The 20,992-nt window shown below is 42.0% G+C and overlaps 1 protein-coding gene across 2 annotated transcripts in view; it reads right to left on the reverse strand.

Moving 5' to 3' along the window:
• ITGB1 (integrin subunit beta 1) overlaps window positions 1–19,632 on the reverse strand; it is a 43,249-nt gene extending 23,617 nt beyond the window's left edge. Inside the window, exons 1-2 of one of the 2 annotated variants that reach the window (XM_030837109.3) lie at window positions 19,408–19,632; window positions 2,070–2,136 (exon numbers count right to left, since the gene is read on the reverse strand). In XM_030837109.3, the coding sequence (XP_030692969.1) occupies window positions 2,070–2,136 (67 nt within the window). In that variant the 5' untranslated portion in view covers window positions 19,408–19,632. Of the gene's footprint in view, window positions 1–2,069; window positions 2,137–10,056; window positions 10,077–19,407 lie in introns of those variants that run through there. The other variant, XM_030837111.3, reaches the window with a different exon arrangement.
• Between the last annotated feature and the right edge of the window lie 1,360 nt (window positions 19,633–20,992).

Raw genomic sequence — 20,992 nt, forward strand, 5'->3', positions numbered from 1 at the left:
TGAAAAATCTGGATCACAATGACAAATAATACAACATATACAAACGTTAAATATAAACACTATGAACCTTGTTACTAAGCTGATTCAGACCTACCCCCCCCCCCAGAGAGAGGTGATTTTGGAACATCCTGTCCCAGAGAACCATAAAAAGACACAGTTATCTCTCTTCTATAGCAAAGACTAGGTACCCTTAATCTATACATTTGTCCTTTTTTTTTTCAAAGGCATGATTTCAGGCTCTCTCATGTTGGATGGTCATTAATTCTCAGGAGTGTTCTTACAACTGGGTAAAAGTATTATTTCTCTTCATTTAACTCACCCCACCACGCCCATACCCCATCCCCTCAAGCAGGCACTTTCATTTTCGTTTGTTAAATACTTGAAAAGTCCACATTCATCCAATCCACAACCCCTTGATTTTTCAGGTCTGTGTCCAAAGTACGCCATATGGTTCTTTAAATCCATGTAAGGATCAGCACGTCTGCCGTGTGGTAAGTACTAATATGGACTGTCTCCGATGTATGTTTTTGTAACACACACTCATTATAAAAAATTTGGAAAATACGTAAAAGTATAAAGAACAAACTAAAAGTCACTCAAAACCTGCTCACTAAGAGGTAACTACTGTTAACACTTTTTGTATATTTCTTCCCAGTCTTTCTTCTAAGCAGATAAATAAAACAATAGCAAGGAAGCAGGCATACAGACATTATTTAAATGAAATCAAGGATATACATTTTATATACTACTTTTTATACTTAATCCAAATGTTTCATTCCAAATTCTTCAAAAACATGGCTTTAATGATTACATATTCCATTATATTAATGTATCCTTTTCAATGATGGATAAACTTAAGATTGTTTTTAGTTGCATAGTTCGCACATGCCACACGAACCCTCCACATATATACACATACATGCATATATATATATGCACCCACTCTGATGACCATTCTTATAATGTAAAACTCTGATTATTTCCTTATCACAAATTAAAAAAAAAAATACTGAGGCAAAGAGTATTAACTTTTAAAGATTCTCAATACACACCAACTTCTCTCCAGCAGTAACGTTCAAACGCACACTCCCACAAGCAGGGTACACACACCACTTCACCATACCCTCAACAAGAAACACTTTTTTAATGCAAAGATTTTTTTAAATTCATTTAACAGGTATAAATAAGAACATCAATTTAATTGTCAGTTACTGAAGGTTTCATTTTTTTTCGTATTTTTACTGGCCATTTCTTTTATAAATTTTCTGTTACATCTTCTGCAAAGTTTCTATTATCATGTTCATCTGTTTTTATTAGAGCTCTACATCTGTAAGTGAAATTAAATCCTTATTTAGTTTCTCATTTTGTCGATGGTGTTTTGACACAGGCACTTTCGTTTTTTATGTTATTGCTGGTTTTATGTAATTTAAATTTATCAATAACGTCCCTTACGGTTTCTTTCTTCATTTTTCCGTGTGTTAAGTCCTTCCACCCTAATATCAAACAATTGTTCTATGCAGTGTGTTTTTTGAGATTTGGAGAACAGAATTGGACATCCGTTATTCCAGATGTGGATGCACCATGGTTTCTAAGAGGATTAAATATATTTTCAGTTTTATTTTTCATTCCTCTCCTACATGATGCCAACTTTTTGCAAGACTTGTGATCAAAGTGCAAGAACAGCCTCTGGAAAGCCAACTGTTCCTGCTTTCATCCTTTCAGATAGTGGTGGGGAGTTCACAGTCCACTGTTCGACACATTTACTTCATTTCCTTCTAAAGATGTAACACGCCTTTGCTTTCTCTATGCTCACTTACACACTCGATGATATTCCCCAAAGAGCTCTGTGCAGCGCATCCTATTCCCATTGTCGCTCTGGGTGACTGGGGGAGAGCCTGAGAAAGGGCCTTGCAGGCACTGGAAGGGCCCCGCCCTCAACTCTGAGGGAGGTGAGGCCACGGCAAGGCTTTCAGAAGGAGCAAGACGACGGGATGTAGGTTTTTCCAGGAATCTAAAGTGGTCAAAAGTGTCACAAGATACTGAAAAGACAACTATGAAACTTTTTTTACCTGCTTGGCCAAACACATAGCAAACTGAACTGATCAATCCAATCCAGAAAATCAGTTGTAAATTCATCTGAAATATAAAATGTACCATGTTATATTAAGGAAAAACAACATATAAAGCCTAATCATTGCCACGCACCTGATCGTCCGCTAATTTATAAGTGTAAAGGCATCTTCCTGCCCAGCCCTTCTCCATGCTCAACATCCACCTCTCCCCGCAGCACCTCACCTTCCACTCCAGATTCCCAGAATCCACGCTTACTTTTCTCCACACCAATTATACATTAATATTTAATGAACAGTGCTCAAAACAAAAAGTGTCAAGTATTCCTACACCTAAAAGCTATTAAGTCTTTGTCCCATGGAATCTCTATTACCTCCTGTGACTCGAGGGGGCCAAGCAGGCATATCCATGTGCCTCAGTTACCTCAACACTGAGTGCTAGTTTGAGTGAACCTGTAAAAATCCTGACCATGTCATCCCCTTGCTTACAACTTTTCAATCGTTTTTATTTCTCCTAAGGCTAAGACCAACATCCTGCACAAGGCCCCAGCTCAATTTTTGAGTTTGATGTCCTGTAACTATTTCTTAAGAAAATCAACTTCTGTGCATGGAATTAGTAAAATATTCAGTTTAATTTCCTACAATTTCTAGATCTACAAACTACACAAAAGTGGGGGAGAGGGACATAAGAAGACCTGAAAGAGGCTTAAGTGTCCTTTGGAATCTCTAAAGAAAAATGAAGTAAGAGTCTGTATACCAAGCAGGATACCTCACACTCCAACCATTAGGTATGTAACTGCTTTCTGTGAATCAAAGTTTTCACAACATCAATCTATACCTTACCAGAGCTGGTCAAAGACGGCTATAGCCACAGGTCGCTGACCCTATCCCTTAACTACTTTCACTGCTCTTGGACTAGCAGCCAGTCTGATTGATAATTATGCATGAACACCTGCCCCTTCCACAGGAATGCAAAAAAACCAAAGGCAAATATAACATCCCCCCACCAAGCAAAGTTTAGCTTTACTACTTAGCAAAGAAATATAAATTAAAGCAATGTAAGGTAAACCAGCAAGCAGGAAAATAAAAAGTTTTTTAACCCAACAAAACAACAGAACAAAGACTTACCGCAGATGGCTAAGAGAGACCAGAGATGGCTGTAAACTGGTATAACTTGGGGGAAAATAATTTAACAATCTATATCAAAAAGCATTAAAACTGTTTCTACCCTCTGACTTAGTAAACGAGCTACTAGGAATTCATCCTAATAATTTAAAATATAAAAAGTGATACACATGCACATACACTTTCAGTATAGACTCTAGCATGTTTATAAGACAAAAGTGCCAACGTCCTCTAGAATGATGGGGAAAGGGCTAACCGTGTCAACTTGATGGAGTACTAGAGTCAAAAGAATAAAATGTAGTAACATCAAAAGGTTTACAGAATAACTTTTGGATGCAAAGAACACATTAAGATGACAGGTATGTAAAAATAACAGTATATAAATGTATAAAGTAACCAAAGAATCCTGGAGATGACAGAGTTATAAGCATAATATAAAGACAATGGGTTCATTTGTTTTTAAATTGTTGTAGCGTTTTCTTCTTTTCACTTTCTTAGTAAAAACAATTACGGCAGGGTACTGTGTGGAATTTTTTTCTTTCTTGGTGTACTTCCTTTAATAAGAAAAAAAAATTTCTTTCAAAACCCCTCATTTTCAAGGGCTATGTTCCAGGACACAGTCCCACAGCTCCAGGAAAATGCTTTGAAGTTATGCTCTGAGTACCCCTGGGATACTGGGTTTCCTCTGTCAGATGCTGCTCCCATTTTCCGGTTTCCCAAAGAAAAGCAGTATGAATAACTTGCACAGTCATCCACTTTGCAACCGTGCTCAGAGCAGCCAGTCCTGTTATGCCACGGTTCTGCTTACGTTATTACTTGTGACTGCATCCAAAAGCCCAACAAAAGCCAGGTCACTGAAGTGTGAAATGCCTGACAGTTTACCTTTTAAGGCCTGACTAAAAGGTTCAATGTGTAAAAAATCCACGCAGACTCTAATTCTGAACAATTCAAATAATGTTATCAATTCCAAAGCTATGATTAAAAGGACCTGGAACAGCAAGACGCCCGAAGAAATGCATGACTGTGATGAATGGAACATCTGGGCAGTTTCTACACAAAGAGAACAGAACAGATATTTGGTCCATATATGGACTCTGACACGTGTGTCTTCAGGATTCAACTCAGGTCACCTTAAGGACCACTAGACTACCTTGGGAAACCTTTAAAATGTTACACAACTCAGAGAAGCACCACTAAGATAAAGTTATTTGGTAGCAGAAAAAGTTTCCTAACATTCTTAGGTCCCGTAGCTTTAAAATACTACTTTAATGCCATTTTTCTTTTCCTTCTATAAACCTTGATGCGCCCAAGACCAGCCTTCTGAGGAAGCAGGCAGCACACAGCGGGGAGGGCAGCCCGAGGCCAGCAGCAGCCCCGCCAGGGCAGCGGCCAGGCCTGCAAAGGCCAGGCTGTCTCCCCGGGAAGCAGAGAAGCCCTAGGAGACGGAAGACGGCGGCAGTTAGGGATAAAGGAAAGCCACGAGGCTGGCCGGGCAGAGACAAGAACAGCGAGGAGGGCCCTGAGGAGAGCAGGCAGCAGAGAGGCGGTGGGGCGGTGGGGGAGGGAGGAAGGACGGCACCCAAGAGCTCCGGAGACTTCCAGAGGCCCTGAGGCAGCACCAGTCAGTGTGTGGTCCCGGGAGAACGCCAGGCCTGAAAACCCCTATCCTGGGAGGTGGGGCCTACACCCCAGGTGACTCTCAGGCTGAGAAAGGTGCCCCGCGGAGTCTCCCCCCAGGAGCACTCCACACAGAACAGCTCCTGAGGAGAGGCCACCAGGGAGAGATGCCTTCAGGTCCTGTCCTCATCTTAACTTTCACCGTCTTCACGTCTTCAGGATCAAAGGCCTAGAAATAGTTGTCTACCTGGGTCTCCGTCTCCCTCCTCCACCTGTGTAACTGGGTATCCGCATGTGAAACTGCTCTTGAAAAAGAAAACTTCCCAGGCCTATCCTACTCTCTGCATCCATCCATCCATTCATTCATTCAAAACTTTAGTGCCTGCCTACAAAACGTACCTGGGGACATACATCAGTTTACCACCTAAAGAACTTACACAGCAACACTGACTACACCTCACTGTTCTTTCTTAACATGCTCTACTCCCATGAACTTTACTGGCTTCTCCCTTACCTCTGGATGTGCTTCCTCTGCCAACCCTGTCAGGCTCTGTGCCCTACTGGAGATACAAAGATCGCTGTCTCAAGGAATTTTCAGTTCGAAGACAAAAAATACAAATAATTACAATGTGATATGCTGGTTTCTATAATGAAGATAAGGACAAAGTGCACTGAGGATGCCAAAATCTGCCGGGGCAAGTTCAGAAGCTTCAGGGAGGTTCAAACCGCAGCCTCATAGGAAACGGGTAGGCACTGCAGAGAAACACCCCAGGCAAAAGGTCTGCACGTGCAAGGCCACGGCGTCCTGAGAAGAACTGTAATAACGTCTTTCCAATCTTATTACTAAACATACACGTTTGGGTGACTTCTCTCTCTCCCCGCAAACTGGAATTGATTTGCTCTAGCTTTACAGAAAAAAGACTACAGAAAAAAATGTATTTATATGTTATTTGCAGTTAAATCTGGTCAGTGGGATGAGTGATTATTTTATCCCTGTAATTTTCTACAGTAAGTATAAATTATGTTAAAATCTTAAAATATCATAAAGGCCAAAAAGAATCTTAAAGTACTTAGGTATTTCTGAGACTTAAATTATAAGCTGGAAATAACAAACCGAGACCAGCAAGGCAGGAGGTTACAGTCAGGTTACAGAGAGCCTTAAATGCCATTCATGCTAAGAGTTTAGATTCTATTCTACATGTAGCAAGGAAGCTGGAAAAAAATGGCACAGGGTAGTAACATGACAACATGTAAGTGGCAGAAAATCAGCGGGGTAGGGGATGAATGGCAAGACAGGAGCTACTGGACAGGTACAAAATTTACTGCTGAGGTTTCAGAGTAACAATGGACAAGAAGACAAATCAGTGATTAGGAGGGATCTGAGGGTTGCTTAGATAAGGAAGATGGTTGCTTAGATAAGGCAGGGTGAGAGAAGAAGGGAATCATCACTTTCAAATGAAGAAGACAGAAGGAGAACGGAGTTAGGGGAGAAAGTACTGATTTTGATTTAGAAATGTCGAACGTGAAAGGCCTTTGTGAAATCTAGGAAAGATACAAACTGGGAAATTAAGACCTATGGGCCTAGCTTTCAGGAATTCAGGGTTAGAGATACATACCCAAGAGTTGTGGATGGCAATGAAATTATGAAGATGGTTGAGATTGGGAAGAAAAGAATACTAAGGAGAGAGGAGAGCTGCAGGCAGACACGAAGAGAGTGATGGACCCAGGGCCCCCTGGAGCAAAGAGGCGGGCAGCACAAGGGGCATATTCCCCTGAATAGAGGCGCAGCATCTTTCTCTAAGTCAGGGCAGGGGGTAAAAAGCTTAGCGAGTTCATGCATGACAGCTCACGTTTTTTCCTGAAATAGGAAGCAAGGACAAGTGCTGGGAGAAAAGAGGAGAGGGGAGTTGGGAGACTGAAGAAAATCAAGAAGATGCAACAGGATTATAGAGCAATGCTGAGGGCCCAGCAGGTGCCGGACACCCTAATTATAAAGACACATTTCTAACACTCATCTCACCTGAAACTACCTGTTAAGTGTCTGCCCTGACAGGTTCTAAGCACCAAGAACACAGGACCTAGAAGCACTTGGCATAAAATCAATGCTCAAAAACTTTTGCTGAAATATGTTAAACTGTATGACATTTTTCTTGGACGTTATTTAGAAGCCCAGGAAAGAAGAGTTTCTCAGAATTAGTTACTATGCAGACCCTCTTTAAATAGCAAACAGTTACTGTAGATACCCTAGGGATAACAATTTTCAATTCACTTAAGTATATGCAAGCCAACTTGCAGCTAGATATAAAATGCCTCATGCTCCAGGCTCTTGTACATTATGAACCAAAATTCATTTACACAAACACACACAAACATAGGCACTGAAATAACATATATGTGTGTATATATATATACACACACACTCACACACACACTCAGTTAGAAGGTGGTCAACCACATAATCCACATACTGGTTGTTTATTATTATAATTATTTGTACAAAAGCCCAAAATTTTTAAAAATTCTTGTAGAAACACTCAAAAATCGCTGAGACTACCTCCCATGGGTCCTTAAACTCCAATCTGAAACTGCTGAATTAATTCCATTGTTTACAGAGCAAGTGCCCAGAGGAGGAAGGGGTCAAAGCAGTGGCAGTGCTGACAAACATCGACAAAGAGAAGACGACAGAGTCAAAGGCCTAGAGATCAGGGGCTGATCAGGGGTGAGAGAAAGGGGCTAAAGAGCCGGGTGTAACATTTCAGGGTCAGGCAGTGTTGGGTAAAAGGTCTAGGTGAGGAGACAGCTATGGGAACTGGTTTAGCTGGGATTTGTTCCCAAAGCGGAGCCTGAGATAAAAGCATGTGTGCTAGCAGCTCACTTGGAAGGTGACCTGGGAACCAGAGAGGTGCTGAAGAGAGCACGCCAAGAGGAGAAAAGGCCAGGGCGCTTTCGCTACTGCAGTCGGTGCCTGGGGGCTTGGTCTTACTGAGAAGTTCTGAGACGTGTATACAGTTCACCCCCTGAATCCATAGGTTCCATTGGTGGATTCAACCAATGACAGATGGAAAAAAAATGTTTTTTAATTCCAGAAAGTTCCAAAAAGCAAAACTTGAATGTGCCCTGCACAGGCAACTATTTACATAGTATTTACATTTTATTAGGTATTATAAGTCATCTAGAGGTGATATAAAGTGTACGTGAGGAAGTGCATAGGTTACATGCAAATACTACACCATCGTATAAGAGAGACCTGAGCCTCTGCGGATTTGGTTGGGGGTGGGGCAGACGGGATGTGTCCTGGAACCAGTCCCCCTAGAATACCAGGGACAACTGTAGAAAGTGTGTCCAGAGGAGGATCACCGTGAAGACACGTCTGTCAGTTTGAGTCCCCACAGGCAGAAGTCTGCCCCAAGGGCATGAGCTGCCCTACACTTCCAAGAACAACAGTGCAGCAGCCCAGAAGGCTGCTGCCAGCTTCTCATCCTACGGACAGACAGGGCTTGTTGGAGAAGCCCCAGGGATTGAAAAGACAGAAGCACTTGAGGCAAGATGCAGTCAGCCGGAGTGAGTCACACAACTGCTCTGCGCAGCAGCGGGGGGACCCACAGGAGGCCAGGAGGAAGTGAGGAGGACAGAAGAGGTTTCTAGTTCAGAGCTCAAAGCCACGGGAGTTGAAAGAGCCAGAAAAGTGTTAGACCAGAATGTGAGAAGTATCACCTGCACTAACTCCTGAGAGCCTCAATGATGGCAAGAACTGGGGAGGGGAGTTAAGCTGGGCGATTCACATACAGACATACACACATATTAAGACAAACACCAACAACCTCTGTTCAAAAGAGTTAGTATTTAAGATGTATGTAGCTCTTACCCATCTACTATAGATGTGTAGTAAGGCTGACCTGCCTTATGAATTGTCATCTTCTAGAAGTCAAGTCTCCGTGTCCTCTGTACCTAGCACGGTATCTTAATATTTAATAAATAAAGAATCTAAAGATAACTGCAGATACTCTGAGGTATCCAAAAAAAAAAAGCTTAACAAGGGCAAGAAGAGTGCTGTGCTGTGCCCACCACTGTTTGCTAAGGCGTAGCAAAGTTCAGGGTGTGGACTGTGGAGCCAGATGCTCGGGCTGAAACCTCTGATCAACCCCTAACTAGGTAGGTGATACTGCAGTTATTTAATCTATGCCTCGGTTTCTTCATCTTTAAAATGGGCAAGGTGGTTCCTACCTTACAGGGGTTACGTGAAGTTTAAATGAGTTGTAAACATAAAGCATTTAAAACAGCATCTGGCACATGGCAAGCACTACCTAGACGGTACTTGTTATCATTATTACTACACATTACAGCTGGAGCTCAACAACTTGATTCAATAAAGAAGTAACTATGTTTTTAAAAGGAACGAAATTGGGTCATTTGTAGAGACATGGATGGACCTAGAGACTGTCATACCGAGTGAAGTAAGTCAGAAAGAGAAAAACAAGTATTGTATATTAATGCACATATGTGGAATCTAGAAAAACGGTACAGATGAACCTGTCTGCAGGGCAGAAATAGACACAAAGACGTAGAGAACAAACATATGGACACCAAGGGGGGAAAGGGTGGGTGGGATGGATTGGGAGATCGGGATTGACATACATACCCTAACCAATATGTATAAAATAGATAACTAACAAGAACCTGCTGTACGGCACAGGGAACTCCACTTCGCTGTACAGCAGAAACTAACACAACACTGTAAAACAACTATACCCCAATTAAAAAAAAAATTTTTTTAAAGTAACCATGTTTGAATGTTTTGCTTTTTTTCAATCATAATTATAACCAAAAACTCCGAATTGACCCATGTTACGTGAAACACAAGATATGGAAGAAAGGATAAAGTGTAAGGGTTAGAAAGAACACAACTGCGAACAATAGATTAAGATTGATTTTTATAGCCACTCAAATATTATTTTGATATGACATCAAAACCTTACATTGTATACAATAACGTTAATCAGATGCTAATTATTATATTAATTAGATACTAATTATGTTAAGTATAATTAGATAATATTTTCAGTTCCACATTTAAGTAGGATTATTCTACTTTCTAACAATTATATTTAGAACAACTTGTATGTAAAACAATAAAAGCAGCAAAACCTCAGTGCTTTTCATTACTACATTAGATAAAGCACAGATATTTCTGAATGTTAGTATCACGAATCACCTTAAAAAAAGATCAGGGTGGAGGATAACATACCTAATACAAATAGAAATAAGGAAGAATGACTTGAGGCTTCTTCTGTCATGGGGAAGCAAATCTAGCAGAGGCAAAAAGAAAGAAGGAAACTGCCCTGAAAAGATACAGGAGAAACTTGGATCAGAAGCTTGTAACAGTTTGGTTTGCTCAGGGACTGCTGCCCACTGAGGACTACTTAAATTAACATGAGATCTGCTCATTCAGAAGAGGCCGGACGAGGCGCACCAGGTGCAGACAAGAGTAATACAGTAACTGAGGTTTTGATGATTTAAGGTAATTTGTAACAGAATTTATCTTACTTTTATTCCAACACCTTCAAATGACTATAATGATGACAATAATAATAAAAATAAAGCAGCTAACTACTTTCTCTAAGTAACTCTACAAGGTTGGGAATGATATTACCTTTGTTTTATATATGAGGAGACCAAACCACAGAGAGGTTAAACAACTTCTCCAAAGTTGCACAGGTAGAACTGAAATCAGACCATCTGAATTCTGAAGCTATGACCTGACTTTGTGCTCCATTAAACCACAATTTTTTGAAGGCCTACTCAGTCACTATTTTAAAGATAAAAGAACATCCTTCTACTGTTAGAAGTGACTCAGAGCACAGAAATGGAAAGGACTTAAAATGTTCTGTGAGTTTATTTCTTAGTCCTTCAAAGTGATTGGAGGCCAAAAGTATTTTAACTGTCAAATTTCATGAGTATACCCACAAGTTATGGTCTCATTCCTACAAAAGCATTTCATCCTAATATTTCTTACTATGCTTAATTTTACCTAAAGGGTCATAACTCATCCCTTGAACAGTAAATAATGTTAAACACCTCCCGGAAACAATCTGCTTTTAGTGGTTAACAACCTCAAATATGTGCCATTGTTCCCCTTGTCAAAAATTGTACAGAATTACTTTTATCTCCGCTGTAAACTCATCTTTATTCATCCAGGTTAAATGTGGTTTTATGAGCTGTTCAAACTTTTAAATACACACTTATTATCTATTAATGTTTTAACAATGTGACAAATCACTCATTTGGCATTTCTTTTTACATTTACAGATAAAATCTTCAGAAATTTTATAAGTACTTTATTTGTAGAAATTAAACAATTACACTTGAGAGAAAAATTACTTTTATTACATTTACTTCAAGTTTTAAAATTTGGTGCCCAGAAGCCAACTATGCCCAAAAGGTCATAGTACAAAAGGAAGTCATCCACAAAAGATTTATTCCTACAAGATCTTTGCACAAGAACACATTTTTATTCAATACAACTAATTAAATTCAAGTCAACAAATACCTATTGCATATCTACCACGTACCAGACACACAGATGACAAAGCTGGGAACCCAGGAGTATTCGAAAGCCCAAGCTTTCAATGTAAGTAGGTTTCCAATAAGAAAGGTTAAGGGTTCTCACCAGTCACATACTCTCTTCCAGAGAACAGAACTTGCTTCCTTTTTTATACCGTAACATTTTAAATCTGTTCACCTTACTGGTGAAAAAGATTCAAATACCTATACTGAGATATATTATAAGCCTCTCCTAAAACTATAATAAGGTTAGATTCATCTCAAGTCTGTACCACCATCACTATTTTCTGTATCTGCTTTTAAAAGGAAAAAAATAGTCCAATAATAGATTAATATCTACAAATCAACACAGTCCAGAAAAGGAACACGGAGCCAAGCTGAAAGCCTCAGGGAATTACCGTGCAGTTCATCCTGCTTCTCCCCACACAGAGCAAGCAGATGGGAGAATGTAAACGGAAGGAACTCTGAGAGGCTGCTCTTCTCTATGCCAATTTAAGAGTGAGAGCTTGGGGATGAATTCCCCCAGGGCAAGAGCACCTTTCCCCCTTGCAGGAAGAACAATTAAAACTAAACATCTTTCCCCTCTCTCTGGCAGGAAGAGGTGCGTGGTAGTGACCATGGAGGTGCTTATGGCCCAAGTAATAAGCTAGAATCAATGATTAACAAAACTTAGCAGATAAGATGAAAGGGGGAAATGAGAGGGAACAGGAAAGAGAGGAGGTTGAGTACTCCAAGGCAAAGACACAACACCCCCTTTGAAGTCCTTTTCCACCCACTGTGGTCGATAAACAGTAGTCTGAAGTAGAAAACTTTCTAAAATTCACTACTCACACCCAGAAGAAAAAAAAAGCTTTTTTTGAGCACTGACCCCTTCTTGCCCAAAGGTAGTAACAGCCTGAGTTGAGTTCCAACAACAAAGGTTCAACTGCTCCAAAGCTACAGGCTTACAAAAAAATCTGAAACCTGAGAACAGGGCTAATACTTTTATGACAGTAACAGAACAAAATTCATCACAAGTGACTACTCTACCCACCTTCTCCAGGAAAATGAGAACATGGAAATCAATCATCACCACCCACCACACACTGTAACGGAAAGATAAAGAATGGACATACTTCTAGTGGGCAAATAAAAAGCCTCAAAGATAAAGAAGCTGGAAGTGGGGAGACGTAAGGGCATGGAACTGAACATCTAAGAAAAATTTCTACAGCAGAAAAAGTAGAAAGAAAATGAAGAATCTTCTCTGAAGAAAAAAGGAGAATGAACACATTATGCTCTTCAAGGAATTTAGAAAATCTCAAATAGATCTTATTGCAATCAGAAACAGTAAAACCACAAAACTAGAGGAAAAGTATACAGAGATAAGGAAGGAAATTTAAGTTGAAATCCTCTGTAAAACTCAGACACATGAGGAACAGAATCAACATGCCAGGAAGAGCAGGCTTGACCACAGGGAATTCAAAGTAAGTCAAGGCAATTAGAAACATTATGATACAGCCAATAGTGATCCAATAAGTAGATAACTGGTATACCACCACCACCACCTCCCCTATCAAAAAGGTTATAGCCTTTACATGAGGACCAAAAAAAAAAAATGAATTAAGCATTAAATTCCAAAAACTGGTCAAGGGGCACAAAATAAACTCAAAGACTGCAAAAGGACTTAAAATACAAGCAAAAAATAAACACTTTAAACAAAGCTATTAAGGCATAATATTAAGGGCTGATCCAAAACGAGCATGAAAAGTTGCCTGAACTTAATTCTTCGGAGATCCTCCTTCCACTCAACAGATATTACCCAGCAATTGACATATTTCAAACCAGACTAGTGAGCTGTTCCTTCTTTATACTTGGCCATGTCTAATAGATTTTGCCTTTCCCTGTGAAGGGAAAAGAAGCTAAGTTAGCAACTGCTTTGGTTGAGAAATTTTACTTTGGGACAAGTTTACAAAGATAACTATGAATGGACCTAGCAGAAAAAAGTTTACCACCTTAATTAATGGTATCAAAAACCACTTAAAAGCAAGATTTGTTCCACATAATTTCAATTAAGGAGAATTGTAAGTTATGTTCCCTTGTGTAATTTTATCTACTTTTTAGGTAGATCACTCCAAAATTCTTACTTGATCAAAACTTTAATAAATTTTGACCATATCTTTTGTCACATCTCTTCTCTGCCCTGTACTGGATTGAAACATAGTGCTGAATATATTTTAAATATATATAGAGAGAGAAAGAACGAGAAAGAGAGAAAGAGAGAGAGAGAGGATAAATGTTTTAAAGCCTAACTAAATATAGGTAGAAATCAATTTCTCACTTTTACTCAGCACTATGTTGGGAATAATGTCTACCTTAGAACTATTGCAAGCATAAAATATTACCATGAATGTAAAACAAATATCTTTACAGGGACCTACAGATCACAGCTTACTTGATTACTGCTTCAACTCATTTACTGACTTCTAAACATAAGAACCTGAGTGACTACTTAATTAATGGTTCGAAATCTGTTTAAACCATGCTTCTTTAGTAAGCACAAATCCACTCCCTATTGTGTTTCTGTTGTGCTTTCCTAAAATAACATAATACTAAATGCAACTTTTAAAACTACAATCTCTTCCTCCAACAATCAAATATGACCCACCATCATGCCTTCTGAGAAGCAAAGAAATTACGATCTGAAATAAATAATGAACTATAAAATATTGGAGGTAATTATTCCTAATTTCACAGACTATGAAAGCTTGTTATTTACAGATTCATTCAATAAACATTTGTACATGGAAATGTGGCCTCCACACATCAAGTGGTACACAATTTTTCATATAAATGCTTTCCTCATCACTCCACTGAAACTACATTCCCTACAACAAAATATTAATTTTTCTTCTTCCTTTCTGAAATATTTTTAGCCTTCATTGGCTCTTAATCTCTTTACCAACCACCATAAGCGAATTAACTACTCCTTTTTTTGTCCCAAAAGATATTCTTGATAGTGTCTAGCGCAGTAAATGACAAACCTTCAGTGATGCTCAATAACACAGTGTTGTTTTAATTCAAATTTCTATTATAACTGATTGTAATCAATGTCTGTGAACCACACTGGACTAGAGCTGGAGGGCAAGAATCCAGGCCTTCATTTTACACAGCTTTCATTTTATTTATATATATTTATACTATAAATGCATATATACTTATATATGTATGATTATATATCAAAGTAGTCAAGCAATATTTATTTGCTAAATTAGACTGTATTCTCCCTTCTAACTATACTGTCCTTTGACCATGTCACATCTGTCACCCGTCTCTTTGGTCATACCATTCCAAGCTCCTCTACACAGCCTTCCAAAACCACTTAAGCCAATGCTGATCTTTTCCTCAAAATCTATTAGAGAATATTACCTGGTACAGTACCTTGTGTAAAACATTCTGTGGTATTTGCTATGTTTCCCTAGATTGAACACAACTTGTCCCAACTAGATAGTATCCTCAACAGCAAGGTGCAGGTCAACTCCTTGATCTACACCCACTCAGCACTGCATTGCTCAGGGAAGTGGCACTCAGTACACTGATGGATTAAAATGTCATGGACGGGACTTCCCTGATGGCACAGTGGTTAAGAATTCATCTGCCAATGCAGAGGACACGGGTTCGAGCCCTGGTCCGGGAAGATCCCACATGCCGTGGAGCAACTAAGCCCGTGCGCCACAACTACTGAGCCTGCACTCTAGAGCCCGCAAGCCACAACTACTGAGCCCACATGCCACAACTACTGAGCCCGCATGCCTCGAGCCCGTGCTCCGCAACAAGAGAAGCCACCACAGGGAGAAGCCCGCGCACTGCAACGAAGAGTAGCCCCCGCTCGCTGCAACTAGAGAAAGCCCGCGCGCAGCAACAAAGACCCAACGCAGCCAAAAATAAATAAATAAATTTATTTTTTTAAAAAAAGGCATGGACAACAGAGCTCCACCCGGACAGAGAGCTAACAGTAACCCACTTGGCTCGCCAGCACTGGCAGCCCTCTCAAAGCCACGACTTGGCACAGCACCTATCCTCCGGGGTGAAGGGCAGGAGAGGATGGCTGCTCACGGGAGAGGGAAGACCTGCACTCTGCAGGGCCAGGTCATGCAACAGCTGGCCTTCAGCTCTTCGGTGACACAGAGAGAGAAACCAAGAGACCACTTTATGGTGCAGATGCAGAAACCAAAGCCCTTTCCAGGTGAGGTGTTCCAACAATCGTCCCAGAGAAGTTCAGGCCCAGCTTGCCCAAAACTCAAGTTCCCCAATCAAGAAGCCTTTGCTGCATCCAACCGCTTACCTAATGATGCTTCTCTCTTCACCTCAAACATGCCCATCACAGGAAATCCCTGAAAATACCCAGGTCACTCACTTAGCTGTCATAGGAAGGAATCAGAAATTCAAACAAATTGGGGAAGGAAAATGCTTTTCTAGATTCCTTTTCCTTCACCCGGCCCTTGACTGTGAAAGTGTTCCCAGGGCCTCTCCGCGGCCCCTTTTCACTCTACACACTCTCCAGTATTTTCATCTGCAGCCTAGAGAGTCAACCAGTACTAACAGACGAGGAATTCCCCAATCTCAGTCTCCCAGCCCGACTGCTGGTTTTGAGCTCGCAATGGGCATATTCCACTACACCCCAGCTGTCTCAGCAGGATGAGTTCAGCACTCCCCTCCCTCCAGGCGACCAGCACCACCCCCTTGTGGTTGCGCTGCCTGCCTCGGCCAAGCGCACCTCTTAAGCAGAGGCCCGGGCCACTTCAGTTCCTTTCTCCTCTCTTACCTCGGACACCAGGTCTGACCCGTCCTCCCTCCGAAATAAGTAGTCCTCGTAGCCCCACCCAAGGCATCCCCACACCAAGGATCTCCAAAGCTTTTTAATACTCACCTTTATTATTAAAAAAAAAAAAACTTGAGCATACATGTACTCCAAAACATGTATTTACTTACCAATTAAAATACATGTACTTCTACAGCAATACAGTAGGATATTATAAACCATAATAAAAGTTTAAACTTTAAAATATGAGTTTAAGAAATATATATAAAATTAAGTCTAATATTTTCTTCCTACACTCCAGTGAGTTATTTTATACATCCCTGGGGTCCAGGAAGCTGTACTTTGGAGACTGTTTACCGAAATTAGTCCTATAATTGTGTGTTTATACATGTATGTACTATGTATATTTGAAGCAGTTTTTCACTCACATACACACATTTCATGATGAGATGATATACACACGCTTTAGCATACTGCTAAATATAGCTAACCTTAACCTTATCTTCCAAAGCCACAAACCCAAAATAAAGCTTAGAGGCTTTTTTTAAAAATTATTTTATAAATAAAACTCTGTAAAAGTCTAATAATTAGACATCTTTAAAAAGATGTGAAATTTACAAAGTACAGTTTAGCTCCTTTTGCATACAGCTCCTGAACAAGGGATACCACATTTTTTTCACCCATCTACTGACATATTTGAAGGCTGCTAATGTTCTGGGGGTTTCACGGACTGCACCTCCTGTAACCTAGATACACCCAATTTTTTCAGTTTTCTACAGCTATAGATACTGCTATCATTTCAGGGTTCTGAAGACTAATGTACTCTTCCCTACTCATACTCCTATAAGCCCACCCTCCGGACCCCGACTCCCACCTCTGCAATAGCAATATAAAAGGACAAAAATCCCACAACATATAACCAGTCAGAATAGACCTGCTAACACAATAAAAGATATTTACATATTGGCACAATATGATCTTCTAGAATTCTACTGACAACCTGACAGCTCCTAACTCTCCATGCAGAGTGGGGAAATCAGTCCACATGAATCCTCTCAGATACTAATTCAGCTTGATACACGTTCAGAAATCACAATTCTCAGAACTTCAAAGTTCTGAAGCTTTTACCAGTTAGATGTTTCATCTCATCACTCCAGCAGAGTACTTAAGAACAAAACCAGTGCACTTACAAAATGATTTTTAAAATACATATTTTCTTCAGATACAATTATATTACCCCCGACGCTGTAAGCCACAATTTGGCAAGAAGCCAAGCAATGAAGCTATTAAGCGGCAAGCATTCCATGAAAACTAGCACCACCTGAAACTGTTAATTTTCACTATTTTTTTAAAGTGACCAGATGTCCCCAGAGTTTCTCCAGGAGTTAGGAATTTATCGACCCCAATATAGAACTACATGGTCATTCAGTGATGCTAATCTGGGGCAGCTTTTAATTATACTGACCAGAAAGTTGAGGAGAAAGCCACCTAAATCCAGTGATTTTCAATACTGCTGATTCTATTCTATTCTGTGCACACACAGAATATTGGGAAAATAATCTCAATAGAGAACTTAACATTCTTTTAAAAAGAATAGACATTACAAAAACTTAACGTTTTAGGCCTGTGAAGTCAACATACATGACTTAATTTGGAGTTTGTTTGCTTTCTATTCACAAGAGTAAAGTATTAACCACATCCCCTTGTCTTCTTAACTAGGGAATGAATTTTAGGGTGAGTAAAATGCCTTTCTCCTCAAACACCTGTAACCAAAATATTGATTTGTTTCATGTGTTTTCTATTTATCAGTTAATCATCTTCAGTCCCTCATTTATTATCAATCAATGAACTAAAATTATTTTCAAATAGAACATTTTAGTGGGACTCTTAAGTAAGCCCTGACCCCGTGGGCCTAGATGTCCACAAAGCTAGAAGAGGTAACTTGCAACTAAAATCCCTTAGTCATTTCTAAAGTGGTCTATTACACAACCTATTGTAAAGGCTGGACGTAGTTTAAGAAAGATGCCTAATCAAAATTCAATAAGCATTTGTTATTTTTGTACAATCAAAACAACAATAAAAAATAATCCAGTAATTCTACCCACCTATTTCTGTGGAACGCAGATCCAAAGAAACCTTACTAATAACATTACCAATCACATGCTGAGACTTTTTAAAAAATCTTTTTAATATACCAAGAAGGAAAGAAAAGGAGTTAATATTTATTGAGCATCTACTCTAGGTGTCTTCCATTTTACATTAGCTTTTCACTACACTGCACTTTTGCAAAGTTACTTGTGGTTCAAACATGGGTTGCTAGACCCCGCGGGTTGTCTTCATACAGGTGGATGACCACCTACACTCCCTGTGCCTCAGTTTCTTCATTTGTAAAACAGGGATAAAAACGGCACCTACCTCGTCGGACCGGTTCCGGGATTAAACGAGAAAATAAAGGTAAAGTGCGTAGAGCTAAGCTTGGCCCTTACTGTCGTTATTATAACAGTTACTAGTTTTATTATTAGTGTAGGTATTGTTCCCATTTTACAGATGGGGAATTGGAACCTTAAAGAGCGTAATTTACTAGCGCTAGGTTTTGACTCAAAAACACAAATCTGATGAAACAAAAATTGCTCAGGCATTAAATACTAGCATTCTTGAAAATTCAACTTGTTCTGAGGCATAAGGAACGGCACGAATCAGGCACAGGTCGGGCATTAGCCCTGGACACCGCCGCGGCGTCTACACCCAGCATTAGGGCAAAGGGCCCACAGGACGCGCCGACCCCGCGCCCCGTTTCCAGACGGCTCAGCGACGCCCCAGGCGCAGAACTGGAGCCGGGGGTGAGTCGTCCCCGCGTGGAGGCCCGGCAGCCGGCATCCCGGGGCAGCCGGCGTCTCGGGGCAGCCGCCGTCTCGGAGCAGCCGGGGTCAAGGCCACTCCCCGGACGCCGGCCCGCGGAGGCCCGTCCGCGCCTAGCCCGCGGGGTAGTGCCCACGGCCGGCGTCCGAGCGGAGGGTCCCGGCCCCGGGCCTCCGCGACCGCGGCTCGGGAGGGGGGGCAGAGCCCGGGCAGGCCAGCGCCCTCCGACGCCCCCCGGCCGGGAAGGTCCGGGAGCGGGCACGGCCCGACTTCCTCCCCCGCCCGACGACTGGAATCCGCCCCGAGGCCGCGGCCCCCACGCCTGCCCCGCGGCCCTCGCCCGGCCGCGCATCGTACACGCCGCCCGCCCGGGCCCACCTTCTCCCGCGGCGTCCAGCCCGCGCGGTCGGCTCAGCCTGTGCTCCGCGGCTCCCGCTCGGCCTGTCCCCAGGGCTGGCTTGGCCTCCCGAGCTCGGGCTCGGGCGCGGCGGTGGCGGCTCCGCCTCCTCCTCTCGGGCGGGAGGAGGAGACTCAGCGGCGTGGGGCCGCCTCCCGGCAGGAAACGACCCCCGCGGCACCGCCTCCCAGGCGCGGCGATCCCGCTCCTCAGGCCGCAGCCGCCGCCCTCTCCCTCCGGAAGCGCATTCCTCCCGGGCCGCGTCAGCCGTGCCCGCTGGGGGAGGGGGAGGAATCGGGCAGGGGCGGTGCGGGACTGGGGGAGAGAAAGGGGCCCCCGGGACAAAGGAGCGGCAGGGTCGGGCGACAGACTCCGCCGCGGCCTTCGCGGTGCCTCAGTTTCCTTTGCTGCCGGGAGAGGGAGGGTTTGCGCGGCCCTGCGCGCCGTAATATCCTCCCGTGAGGGAATTCCGGAGCCTCCTTCTTGGCCTGTCTTAGGCGCTGCTTCCCCAAAGCCCCACGTGTGTCCGGCTCGCGGTCCGTCCGGCTGGCCCAGGACTGCCCGGTTTTGAACCCTGGAAGCCCTGCCTCCCGGGAGCCGCCTCAGTCCCCGACAAATCGAGACACTTAGTCACTCACCTTGCAAGGCTTCGTGGGACCAAAAACGTTTCCCTTTTGGAAGGAAAGTGGCTAAAGCCGGTATTATTTTTCTGGCATGAGGATTTGCTTGACTTATGTCTTTGAGAAAGGGGAAGACTCAGGGAGGAAATGGGTGCCAGGAAAGATGGAGATGAGGAAAGTTTTAGAGAAAAACTGGTGAGTTGGGGAGCAGCTTTTGTTAGGTTAATCTGGGGCGCAGGGATGAGAAGGAAAAGTTTCATCCTTGATACAGTTTCTGTTCATCCTCACTTTTTTGAGTAGGTGGACAGGGGGCTGGAGAAGGGACATTTAAGAGAAGTGAAACATTTCATTATGAGCATGGCTGGGCGCATTTTGATAAGACGATTGAAACTTGTGCCAACCGGCATCATACTGAAACCCGGTAACTCAGAATATGCTGCTGGCAGGCTGCCATTCTGTTAGCTGAAAATGTGTGTTGCCACGTGGTGAGCTGTAGCACCCTGTTGGGCACAGAACTCGAATTATTAGGTTTGTGAAACTGGTGTTTCATTTGGGGGAGATTAGAAGCCGCGATGCCCATTTGGCTGCCAATCTTAAATAAGAGAAAACAAAACAATCCCATCTATGGAAATTTTGCCCGTTGCTCGCCAGCAAAATCGAATCTGTTGGTTAGATAATCTCTGGAAACCTCTAAAGAAATGAGAATGATTTTTCCCACTTAATGGATGACCAAACCTAAGAGACTAAATGATGTTTCCTTATTTGTGGAATCTAAAAAAGGATACAGATGAACTTACTTACAAAACAGAAACAGACTCACAGACATAGAAAACAATCCCATGGTTACCAAAGGGGAAGGGGTGGGTAGGATAAATTAGGAGTTTGGGATGAACATATACACACTACTATATATAAAACAGATAAACAACAAGGACCTACTGTATAG

This window comes from Globicephala melas, chromosome 2 (genome assembly GCF_963455315.2).
Source record: "Globicephala melas chromosome 2, mGloMel1.2, whole genome shotgun sequence".
Classification (NCBI taxonomy): Eukaryota; Metazoa; Chordata; class Mammalia; order Artiodactyla; family Delphinidae; genus Globicephala; species Globicephala melas.